We start from the raw sequence: 12327 nt of genomic DNA, 5'->3' as shown, positions 1-12327 counted from the left end.
TAGGACTGAAGGGACATGTTTTTAAGTAATCGGTGATCGGTTGGATCTGCAGTAATTCTGTGCGTACTCCTCGTTTTTTACATTTCTAGTGCTGGGTTTCCATACATTAAACCACCTCCAGTGTCTCTGTACTGAAGATACAGAGATGTCCAATGATGTCTCTCTTTGGCAGTAAAAATTCCTGTAGGGAACGCTGCATCAGAGAGGCCTTCCAGAGCTTAATGAACAGAAGATCTTGCAGCTTTCCATTTAACAATGACCGCTTTCACTCTCCCTCCAAAAAAATGAGCATTCCCATATTTACAGAGAAGCCTTTAGCATTAGTTAGATGGAAGCCAGATTTGATGCCACGTTAAAAGAATTTCAGTCTAAAATTCTGGAATTCAGGACATAACTGAAGTTTTAATATTCCTTCTGCAGTGATGGGATCCAAAATCTCATTGGTTTGGAATCTCTAGGCTGCTTTCCAAATACCTAGGGCTCGGTTTTACAGTTGATGAGCTTTAGTGATGGACCTCATAGATGGAAGGAGAGATCTGTTAGTTTGTACCTCTTGCCTGGTGATCTGCTTATTGACTCTGAATCTCATCATCTTCAGGGTGTTTGAAGGCCAAGCAGCTCAGATGCTGCCAATAGATACTGGAAATATGTGCACTAAGATTGCAGTTCAAATGCACCTTCTTCAGCTTTACAATCAGAAGCCTGCCTCTAAGTGTTTGTGAAATCATTGCTAGCCATAGCCCAGCTTGTCATGGCTGCCTGTACATTTTGTATAATTTTTGCTTGCTGTGGCTCTCAGCACAGAAATCTGTGGTTATACTTTGCTTTCTACACGCAGAGTTTACCAAGGGGCTGTGTGGAGAACTGTGTCATTGTGCTACAGAGAGATTCTGCTCATGTTTCAGGAGACAATAGGTGGTGGCAGCAATCAAGCTGTCAGTTTCAGACTTCGTGCAAGTGCCAAACTCAATTAAAATTTTCAAAATTAAGGTAAAGCAGTTAACAAAGGCACATACAGTGTTGGTTGAAAACAGAATAACAGTGATCCTGCTGGGGAAGTGAGTGATAAAATTGGATTGGACGTTTCCACCATGTTCTGACAATCAAACCTAAGTGGTTATCAGGTCTTTCAATTAAGAGCCATCGAAAGAGTATTGTTTCATTGAAGAAATTTCATTCTGACAGGCTCTGTCACTTTCTTAGTGCTGCACTTGCTACACTTGGTTACCCAGCTGTTGATGAGATTGTTCAGCTTGAAATACAAGAATGCTGGATATCAACCTGGACTGAGTTGTAGATTAGACAGGGGGTAAGACTGCAAAATGGGGAACAGCCTCTGGGATTGATTTCCTTTCAAAATGCATTTATATCCCAAATAGCAATCCAACAAATTTCCTATGGCTCTTCATTGAAAAATGAGTTATTCCTTACAAACACAGAAAATAGCTGGATTTTTAACACAGTGTTACTGTGCTGCCTCTGGCAAGTTGTTCTCCCATATTTTCTCAAGTTTTAGGTATTTATATAGCTTGTGGTACCGTGGTGACTGCAGACACCCATTTCTTTAAGGACATTGGCTTGATAGCAGGCTGCAGCTAAGGAAGACTTGCTGCCATGTCCCTGCAGCAGCTGTGTGGTTAACAGAGACCAGCTTGCCAGTGTCTAAAGAGAAGGTGGAATCTTCTGAACATTGCAGCTCCTCAGCCAGCCTCAGCACTAGTGAGTGCCAAGCTGTGCTGGTGGGCAGTGCTGCACTGTGGAGGGATCTGAGCAAATGAGAACTAGAGAATTCTGGCTAGAAAAATCACAGCAAAATGCAGAGACTGCCCGTCTAGGAGATGTAAGAAATGTTGGCTTAACTTTGAGGAATTTGTTTTTGTCTGAACAGATGACTGACTATGTACTCTTTGTTTATCTGATGGCAATCACAGCATTGTCCTTCACATCTCTTCAGATTCTTTTGGGAAGTTCATTCTCCCCTGTAGCACCCAGCACACGTGTTAGGAAAAGGGAAGTATGAAGTTGAACTGCTGTCCCATCTGTTGGTTCACAAAGGTCACTGGGAAGAGAGCCATGTTTTTTCTCTATCTACTGCCGTGCTGCATACATTTACAATGCTGTCAAAAGTTTGTGTATTTAGTGACGTGGTATCTGCCCAGCGCCTGTTGAGAGATGCCCTGTATTGTCCTCTGCTTTGCTACGTTTCAACTCTGAAGAAGACACTCCTTCCCCTACTCCTGTATTTTAGATAATGCTTACACAGAGTAGTATCTGAAAGAAAGCATAGAGCTTATGCAAGTACCGGAGCAAAAAGAGATGAATCCTTGCAATTGTCACTCTAGAAGACCAGATCAACGTGATAGCTAGACTGCAATGGGGATAAATAAAACAGGATGCAGGGTGTTTGGCTTATCTGCCACCATCCAGTATCCTCAGGAACATGAGACGTCCTTTGGGGACAAATCCGCTTGTCCACTAATTCAGAATGAGTGAACAAGATGATCTGTGAGTCATCTTTTGGCAGTGCTATCTGTTTTGTATCTGTCTTCCTTCATGATCTAAATATCTCAGTAAGAACGTAGGCCATTTCTTGATTGTGAGTCAGTGCACAAGCCACTCAAAATAATCCATGCACACAGTAAATCCTGGGATGCAGTTTGTTTCAGAGTGGACAGCGTGATTGTAGTGACACATTTCAGCAGCAAGAGTTCTGAATGAATGTTAAAAACATTTGTGTGGGGTAACACAAAGGAATAAACTGCAGCCACGTTGGAGGAGGAGGATGCGTGCTTGTGGACGGGGGCTGAAATCCTGAGATTGCTTCATGTGAAACACTGAGCTGCTGTTGAATCTTTTCCCAGTGGTTGCTGCTTTTATAATTTCTTTTCTACCCACGCCCACTGTGGATTCTCCAGTGTCAAATACCTGAGTGCTCCTGCAAATATTCTTCCTGCAGTGAGGACCTGGAATATCTTTGCCTCTAGCTTTGTTTTTTTTGCCCAAACTTGGAGGATTTAAATTTATCTTAGAGATCTCAAAAGTTCTGGTAAGTTTATTTAAAAGCAGCCAATAAGCATTATTGCTACTCAGACAGTCTCAGAGAGGTCTTCGCTTAGCTGACGTGCCGTGCTCTTTACTAGAGTGTATTTAATCTGTGTGGTTTGTTGCAGGGTTTCTTTCATAACAAGGAATGTGTTTTACCATTTCATTTGCTTCTCACATTTTACATTTTGCTTACATTTTGCTTCTCACATCCTAGCTAATGGCATTAGTTTCACTTAGTTTGGTTGAGAGTTGCTTTACCAAGAGATATCACTGGGACTAAATAGTGGCTTAATGCATTAAAACATTATACAGTAATAACTAAAGGTAAGAGTCAAAAGAGGAGTGAGATCTAAGGACTATAACATTTGGTCCTCTCTAGTTCTTTGCAGGGTTCTGGAGCACTGTGTATTCCCTTTGTATTCTATATTTCCACCTCCTGGAGGAAGATGTGGTTGTGTGAACTGAGGCACACACAGAGAAGACTGGAATGTAAATTTGCAGAGTTGCCAACACCCTGAAAGTCAGGAACTGAGGCGAGCATTTTAGCAACCCACTTCCATTTCCTCTGCCAGATTGTCCCATGTTGTTGTGCCTTGTTTATTTGCATTACAGGAGATGCAGGTGAATTCTGTGTGCCTGTTACCATAGAATATCCTGAGTTAGAAGGGACCCACAAGGATAGAGTCAAACTCCTGGCTCTGCATAGGACCACCAAAAATCCAAACTGTTGTGTCCCATTTCCATCTAGTACAGATAGAAGCAAAGTGACAATTGCTGGTTTCTCTAGCTCACTCAGTCTCTACATTTTAAAACAAAACCAAACGACACAAGAGGCTGTTTACAAATCCTGTGTAGAATAGTAACTATCAAGCATTTTATTCACTAGCCAGCTAGAAAGTTTGCCTTCAGTGAAGCAGCTATTTCTCCTTAGTTGCTGTGAAAGGAGTCCACTGGTTGTCATTCCTCTCATTGGTATCCCTAGATATTGGCTCTGCCACCTGCCTCTGCATAGCTCACTGGCATTGCTGGCTTCTCAAAGGCCATGAATACAAGGAATGTTGTTGTGGAGCCAAGTCTCTTGCAAAGAGGCTTCAAAAAGGGATGGACCCTGCTTCAGAGAAAGTGCTATACCTCTGAGGGTGTGTCAGCCTTCTGGTATGGAGGTACAATTCGTTGGTTATGGCTTACCAAGTTTGTAAATGAAATTGCTAGTTGATAAAATTACTATCTAATTCTGGAAGTTTATATATATATACACACACATATATGAAAAATAAATATACATATAAATATAGTAAATATAAATATAGTAAATGTAGTACTATAGTAAATATATATACTTTTTTTTATATATATATATGTGTGTGTGTATATATGTATGTATGTATAAAAGTAAAATTAGAAGTAAAAGAACCAATAAATACTGCCTGGAAAAAAAGTAGCATTCCTGTGCATTCAACTATTCTGAATGTGTGATAAGACTGTTATCTGCTGGGGAGGAAGGAAGGGGGAACTCCTTTAGCTATTGCCAGTAAAACATAATCTGTCTCTGTCAGGTTTATGTTAAGCCAGTCTGAAAGTTCTCTTTTCCACCATGAAACACCTGACGTGTGCTTTTAACTTTTTAAGCAGTGCAGTTTTAGCTTGTTATGGTATTTCTGTAGTGTTTTACTGATCACCTCTACTCCTAATGTTTAGACATCATTTTTACAAAACATATCATCATGGGTTAAAAAATCTTTTCCTTCTTTGGGTTTATTTCGTTGGTCAAAAATTAATCACTAACCTTGAATTTTCAATTGATTTGTTTCTTCAACAAAAGGTCTTTGTTTCAGGATCTTTAGGACAACATACATTTCCCACCAGAGCAGGTGAAAGTCCATCTCCCATTGGCTCACAACAGGATTGAAAGAACTAAACTAATTTATACTTCTGAGAGGTGGGTGGTCTGTAGGAATGGGGAAGATACCAATCCCTCTGTGACACTGATCAAAATCCTAATTTAAGACAAGCTGGACACTGAGTAGTTTGTGCTCTGTCTTTTATGAAAGTCAGTTTCCTTCAATTCTCTTCCTGGAAAAACAAACTTCTGCCTTGGGATGTGCTGCTGTATCCTTACTGACAACTTCAAAGGGACCACAGGCAGACTGATACGTTCACATCCTAGGGCAGCTTGCTATGCTGCACCTGACCTACGTGTAGATAGCAGGGAAACATGTGGGAAATGTCCTCTCCAGAAGCTTCGCCTGGCAGAGAGGTTCTGTAAGGCAGTACACTCCTTCAGCACTGTCCTCTAGGCACCATTCCATGAAGGAGTGTCTGAGATGCTTTGCCCATCTTCTCCCTGCACTGCTGTGTTAGGTGTTCAAAGAGGTATCAGCCATCCACACAGAGGTTCTCTCGTGTCCTGCAGGTAAGCCTCTGCAATGTAGCTGGCTACTCATTTACTGAACAGGCTTTAATATTGACAAAGATGGCTCCTCTTGGACGTGCTGGAAAGTTTTGAGTGTGTGTGTGTAGGGCGAATAAATCCTTTTTCCTTTCCTTTTTCAGGCTTATAAGAGTAATCAGAAGCAGACGTGACAGATATTCAGCAGAGTGTATTTGAGCTGACTTAATTAACTTGCTGGATTCATACGCATTGGTGTAATTGAACTGTGGCTCTCTGTTGTACTGTTACACTTCGGCTTGTTTCCAAAAATGGTAGGAGTTTCAGTAATGAGTAGCTGAAACCATGAAGTGAGTATTCACTTCAGAAGTCTTGACTAGGAGCACAGAACATTTTTCTCTTCAATTATGGCACTCTTTGTGGCTGCAGACCTTTTTCTCTCTGCAGAAAAGTGGTTGGCTGGTACGGTCCTGCTTTCTGAACCTTCTGCAGTGCTGGCACACGCCCATCATGCTTTGTCTAATGAATCAGTTTATCACAAGCAAGTGCAAAAATTGTTTTGAATATCGAAATAAATGGCTCACTGTATTTTCTATGAGTCAGTAAGACAGTACTAAGAAACAAAGCCAAGAAGATTAAAATTCATAATATTCTTTAAAAATCAGATTCTCTTGGTGACACTTTCCTTGTGAAGTGTAGAAGAGCTGCTATTTTAGTTTAATATTTAAAGACCACACTCTTCTGATTTTCTCTTAAGTACAGTCTATTTTCTTTTCCATAATGGAATTAACCTAATGTAATGTTATTCTTCATATCTACTTAAGCTCAGGAAGCATGAGGTTTTGTATTTCAGCAATGAAGAAAAATGGTTCAGTAGCTGTGTAAGGTATAGGATAGCAGGGGAAGAAATGATAAGAGTTCAGTAATACATTTTTTGCCTTCTGAAAGGTTGGCATTGTAGCCAGGCATGCCACAGAGGCCTCTCTTTGGAAAGCTGTATGCCTTGGTTTTTCTTAAAACTACTTTTCTTTGCTGCGCTGGGGTGCTGGTATTTATGGAGTGGTTTTGTTCAGTTGGCTTTTGGTGAGCTGCCGCCTTCTTGGTTTTGTTTTTTGGTGTGCTGCTGTCATAGTAAGTTGAGTTGCAGCCTCTGTTCAACACGGAACTGGAAGGGGAGAGAGGTTGGTTACCCAGCAGAGTTCTTGTTTTTTTTCTGTAGGGTTGAAGCACTTTCTTTGAGCAGCATGCTCTCGTTGCAGAATGAAGGGCTTCAGAATTTTTTTCTTCAAGAGCTGATTAAATCAACATTCCTGACAAACATCATCATTTCACTCATTCAGCATTTTCCAGTGGAAAACTACTGCATCAGAAATCTAAACCAGATCCAGTAACCGGGAACACAGACACTGCCAGGCTTGTTTTTAGTTGTTTTTTTTTCCAGTAACTTCAGAGGGATTTAAATAAAACTACTCTTGTTTCTGTTTAAGTCCTTCTGTTCTTTTGAACGATGAACTGACTTAATGAAAGATGGAATTATTGAGGTGTCAGTGCCGGAGCATTCAAGAAAATAATACACAAATCCAGGCAGAAGGTTTGTAACTCCCACCACAGACAAGATGAAGAAAAGAATGTGGCATTTACCAACATCGGCAATTTGATTTTATTACTGTTTGAAAATAGACTGTGATTGTGGAGGTTATTTGACCATTTGATGCATGTTTTTCAGCAGGCTTAGCTTTAAGCTATATTCTAAATGTGTTTGCAAATGAAGTGAATTCAGGCAGGAAAAAGTCAGTCAGGGCTAAGGGACTGTGTGTCAGTATGTGTTGCTCTTACCCATATATTTTTTAGGGAATTTTACTGATTGGTGTTTGGGGATTTCTTTTAAAACCAACTGCATGAACTCTACTATGAGTTCATTTCCAGAGAAAGAAATCAAGCAGAGTGAGTGCAGCAGCAGCTTAAAGTAGCGGACATTCAGGAAACCACTTCATTCCAGAAAAACAAAATCTGGTGAAAATGGGGTTTTATGCAGTTTTGAAAAGTAAAATATAGAAATTGCATGAAGGTAAAAGCTCTTTAGGCTTTAGCTTAATGGTCTGTATAATGGGAAACATTCAGCCCGCTTTAGCATTACCCCTCTAGTGTTTCCAAACATGTCCCTGTTCTGCCAACACTTCATGGGTGTTTAAAGTTTAACAGAAGAAGTCTCCCATATGTCTGACATAGGAAATAACACAACACTGATTTGAAGGAGTCCTGGGCTAGAAAAGAATTATTTCCAAATGAAGTTGAAACTAGTTCCATATAAACCCATGTACAGAGATCAGGGTGGCTTAGGGACTGTTAATGTTTTCTTTTGATAAAAATGTGAAATACAACAAGCAGCTCTCAGAACCACAGGGTCTCCTCTGCTCCACTGTCGTAACATGCAGCTTCTATGATTTTAATCTATCCTGCAGTACAAAGGTGAACATTTTAATATTTTCTGACTTAGCATGGGTTGCAAATACTGATGCCACATCACAGAAGTACAGATTACAGTTAATTAGAGAGAGAGTGTGGTAGATATAAACACTGCATCACTAGCAGTTGAGTGACACTGCTAGAATACAGCCTGGAGTCTCTCAGGCAGGAGGAAGCAGCTAGAGATGTCTTGGATTCAGGAAGCAGGATGACTAAAAATACAAGTAAAGTTTGTTTGATCGTCTTCCCTCTGATGCAGCTGCTGGCTGGTTTCCTCTTGTTCCATAAAAAGTCTTTAAGAAAATCAAGAAGACCACTGTGACATTCATTCTTACAGTTTATTAAGTTGAAATCCTTTTTCAGGAGACAATAGACGCGGCTGTTTGCACAGTATTAGGTTGAGAAGCTGATACCTCAGTGTTCCTGTTTCCTCTCTGCTCATTTGAGGTTTTGCAGCATTTGGCAAAGCAGCAAACCCTGGTTTTTTTTGTGCACAACAGCAATGGATGACCTTAAAAATGTCAGTACCTTTGGGGCTGCTACTCGTAGTACCTAGTAAGGCTGAAAGTGGCATCAGCAACACTACTTTCCTGCAGTAGCTTGTTCTGAAGCACGGGCTTGTTTTGACTACTGCTTAGCAGTACTATGTTCCACTCTTTCCTTCTGTCTCTAAGAGCTCAGTGTTTTGCCTGCATGCTGCTGCTTTGTCCTTTCCTGTTGTGTTTTGCCATTCTGTCTTGCCGCTTTGCACCTACCAGTTCCGTGCAATGCAATCCATCATTTTACTGTCTGTGCCTTAACAGGCCTTGCAAATAAGCAGCTACATTAATATTCACAGTTTGCTCCATGTAGTAGTTCTTTTATTACCTATTAATCAGTCAGTGCTTCCATCCCTTGTATTTATTGTTCTGTATGTTCTTTCATTTATGTTATAACAAGGTAAGGACTTTGTCCTCTTGCTCTGTGTAAATAGTATGCACAAAATATTTAATATTGTCTTGCTTTAAAATATATAAGCTCAAACTATCTAGAGAAGTAGCTTTTTGGCCATGGGTTTATATAGGAATAATGACTGAAAGCTGCTACATTTTGCTCTGGAAACTCTGACAACTGGTTCCTGGCCTCTAATAAAAGGGTGTTTTTATATTCTTTGTATTGTGCACCATAGTAGAGTTAGTCATATGTAGATTATCTGACATTTGTGCATTTTCCCGTTCGCATGTCGAAGAGTGACTCTGAGGTTTTTTATTCTTCTGATCCAGCTGGAGGGAATTTAAGTGAGTAAAAGAGAAGTTAACCTTTGTTGCTGTGTTTCCATGCAGACTTCATCATTTAGAGATACCTCCTGTCCATACAGAACTCAGTTAGCATGTATGGTGCCAACCTCACTGAACAGTAGCGAGTACAGTCCAGAATCTAAAATGCTGGATTATGTGCAAGAGCTGGACTCTTCCTTCCATCCAGTCCTATCATTCCCTTCAGGTAAGTAATCCAAACTCCATGCCTCCACAGAGGGCTGGGTGCTTGTGAGAGCTGTGCAGTTTATGGACTAACTTTCCTTTGGAGTGAGTTTTTTTTTTTATAGTTCTTACAGAAAACTTCCTACTGGCAGAACACATGTGTTTAGGCTGAAGGAAAATCATAGTTTCATGCTGATATTTGAAAAACACATCTGAATTTTCCAGACCAGTAAGGCAATTGCAGCTAAGAAAGTGTGGTCTGGGAAAAATTTTGGGTTCTTTGTGGTGAGTTTCACAGTGCGTCCACTCCAAGTCATCGCCAGTCCCTTGAATGGTGCTATTCCCACACATCTTGGTTCTGTTGTTTTTGTGGGCAGCTTTCAACTCAGGCCCTTTGCACTAGGCTCAGAAAGTTTCTTTAGTTTTTGTGATTGCTTTAGTGATAACCAGCCTTTTGGTGGTTGCTAATGTTAATGATTTCTGACATCTGGTTCTTTAAATCTTCTTAAACAATAATGCAGATGTTGTCTCTGTCTCTTCTTTGCCCTGAAAGTGCAACTTGCACTTCCAAATTACCACATCAAGTGCTGTTATCTGCAGAAGGGATTCATACTATTGAATTTTTTCTTTCTTTGTGATTTTTTTTTTTTGCATTTTAGACAAAACCTTCTTTTTACTGAGCAGTATGGGAATCCTGCTGTAATGAGGGCTTCTTTGCCACTAAATAATCCCTACAGAGGAGAGCTGTCCCCACACGCTTCCTGGGTCACTTGGTGCCTGTTTGTCTAACTAATCAAGTTGTTTCCTTGCTCCAGCTTCTGAGCAAGGACTGCTGATCACAGCACATGTTTTGGGTGGCTTTTGTCAGTGTTTCTTTAAATATCTGTTCAGGGATAGTTGTATAAGGCTGTGCCCCTTGCCTTCATTCTTGCCTTAGTCTTAGGGGAGACTCGGAAGTTTGACAAGAATGCTGGAAATCTATCAGAAAAGAAAACCAACTCTAATCATCGTGAAAATGAAAGAAACTGAAAAGCTATTGATTGCCTTGTGGATACTGTAGGTCACTTTGCCAGAATGAAGGATGAAAAATGTTATTCTGATACTAATGGCATCTTTCTTTTGAGGAATATTTATCCTCTTTTTCCAGGAACCTTAGCCTTGCTAATAATAGATAAGACAGGATAAGAGCGCTGGACTACTGTGTGCTGCTTGGACACACTCCTTGCTTTTGAGGGAGCGTAGATTCCTGCTCTGGATCGTGCTCTGTGCACTTTGCTGTCTTTTCCTTGTCAAGAGGACTGTTAGTTATTTGTCATTTTCTTTTATATGAACTAATTATTGTGAGTGTATGCTGGAAATTTTCCAGTTTGATCAGGCAGTATGATTCACTTTCGTGTCTTCTTTGCAGCTTCCTTAGTTAACCCTTTCCAGAAGGATAACTTCTCTTAAAATATGACTCATGGTATCCCTGCATCTTTTATCACTTTCTTCTGAATAAAAAAAGTTTGTCAACAAAGCAGAAAAAAAGGCTTTCTTTTTAATTTCCTCTGTGTGTTAGAAAATATTGTTGGTATTGTCGTATTCTGAAGTTCTGAGGATTAGATTTTTCAGTGTGTAACGATGGATTCAGTACAAGATTCAGATATTGTTCTTGTATCTTTTTTTTTATTTTTATTTTTTAATTTCAAAGGAGAATCATTATTTGCAGGTGAGGTAATAGTACTGTGCAATTGGACTTGCTTGCTTCAGGAAATATCATGATATCATGGATCCAAGTCTTAAGAGATTCCATATTACAAAGGGTCTTTAATGAAAAAGTGCAAGTGATTGCATCATACCTTGAGCATGAAAGTGATTTTCAAGCTTACACTTTCAAGGATGGAACTTTGTAGTTTTTATCTAAGACACTGGGCCTGGTGCTTTAGCACCTAGTTTGTGGCTAATCTGGAACAAATTCTGATTAAGGGACAGGAGCACGTAATCTGAGACAGTGAGGTTGTCCTTCAGGAAGAAATCAAGAGAAGTTTGGTGGTTTTTTTTCTCTCTTTACATGAATGTCATGACTAATAAACTTTTCAGACCTTCTTTACCTTTTACTCAGAGGTAGAAAAGGAAATGTGCCAAAAACCTTGAGGGGAAGACGACCTTTTGCAGGTCAGCTTTGATCTTGAGACTAAATACCTACTTAGATCAGTATCAAATTGAAATAATTTGTTCTTTTTAGTTAGCAAAATACACTGAAAGGTTCTGTCCTGGCAAGTCCTCAAGGCACATGAGGCTGTGGTCATATGTAAATAAAAATAATTTAATGCCCACCCTGTGGCCCCGTGCTCGGTCCTCTGAATGTAATAGTTGTCAAGCCTGCTTCTTATGTTGACATATTTCTTTCTACTTAATTTCTCTTTTTTCTTTTATTTCCAGAAAGGCTTTTCTTATAGTGACCTATTTTTCTTAAGCCTTCCTGTCTTAACAACAGTAGCTAAATTCCTTACCACTTGAGATGTTTTGCAGACTAATTCTTGGTTAGAACTCCCTCAGGAAATGAATTACATTTCCTGCTGTAGCCTTTGCCAGAGAGAGAAAGAAGGAATGTATCTTGAAATTACCTCTAAGCTCTCAGCAGTAGCAATTTTGAAAAGTGTTAATTACTTGTACACAAAAGGTTGAACCAAAAGCCTTGTAGATTATAGGGAAAGTGCCCTGTGTGCTCTTTATCGTGCTGGGCTTAGTGCAGAAGTTAGTCAAGAGGGGAGGACTGCAGTCTTTCTCTCATTTTTTCCTCCAGAGCTTGTTTTCATGAAGATCAATTCTGGAGTTGTGGCAGGTACAGACATAGCTTATTCCAGAGTAATACAACCTTGAATTTTCTACTTTGCCATTGAAGACTAAAGAAGTTAAGCTGTGAATCTACAGAGTGTCCACGGTGTGATTTGTTGAAGAGCATCAGTTAAGTTTAAGTCCTACCTT

At 39.9% G+C, this 12327-nt stretch overlaps 1 protein-coding gene and 1 long non-coding RNA gene across 11 annotated transcripts in view; one reads left to right on the top strand and one right to left on the bottom strand.

Annotated features, from left to right (window-relative positions):
• KANSL1L (KAT8 regulatory NSL complex subunit 1 like) overlaps positions 1-12327 on the top strand; it is a 56888-nt gene that overhangs the window by 30661 nt on the left and 13900 nt on the right. For all 9 annotated transcript variants that reach the window (XR_014884396.1, XR_014884401.1, XR_014884400.1 and 6 more), the window contains one exon: positions 9223-9382. Coding sequence is in view for 2 of the 9 variants with exons in the window: in XM_085228175.1 (XP_085084301.1) it covers positions 9223-9382 (160 nt within the window). In the remaining 7 variants the exon portion in view is untranslated. The remainder of the gene's footprint in view (positions 1-9222; positions 9383-12327) is intronic.
• Positions 1-12327, bottom strand: part of LOC146543929 (uncharacterized) — a 45931-nt gene that overhangs the window by 32579 nt on the left and 1025 nt on the right. The gene's annotated exons all lie outside the window — the stretch shown is intronic.

This window comes from Meleagris gallopavo, chromosome 7, assembly GCF_905368555.1.
Source record: "Meleagris gallopavo chromosome 7, MGAL_WU_HG_1.1, whole genome shotgun sequence".
NCBI lineage: Eukaryota > Metazoa > Chordata > Aves > Galliformes > Phasianidae > Meleagris > Meleagris gallopavo.
This window is presented reverse-complemented; position numbering and strand designations above follow the sequence as displayed.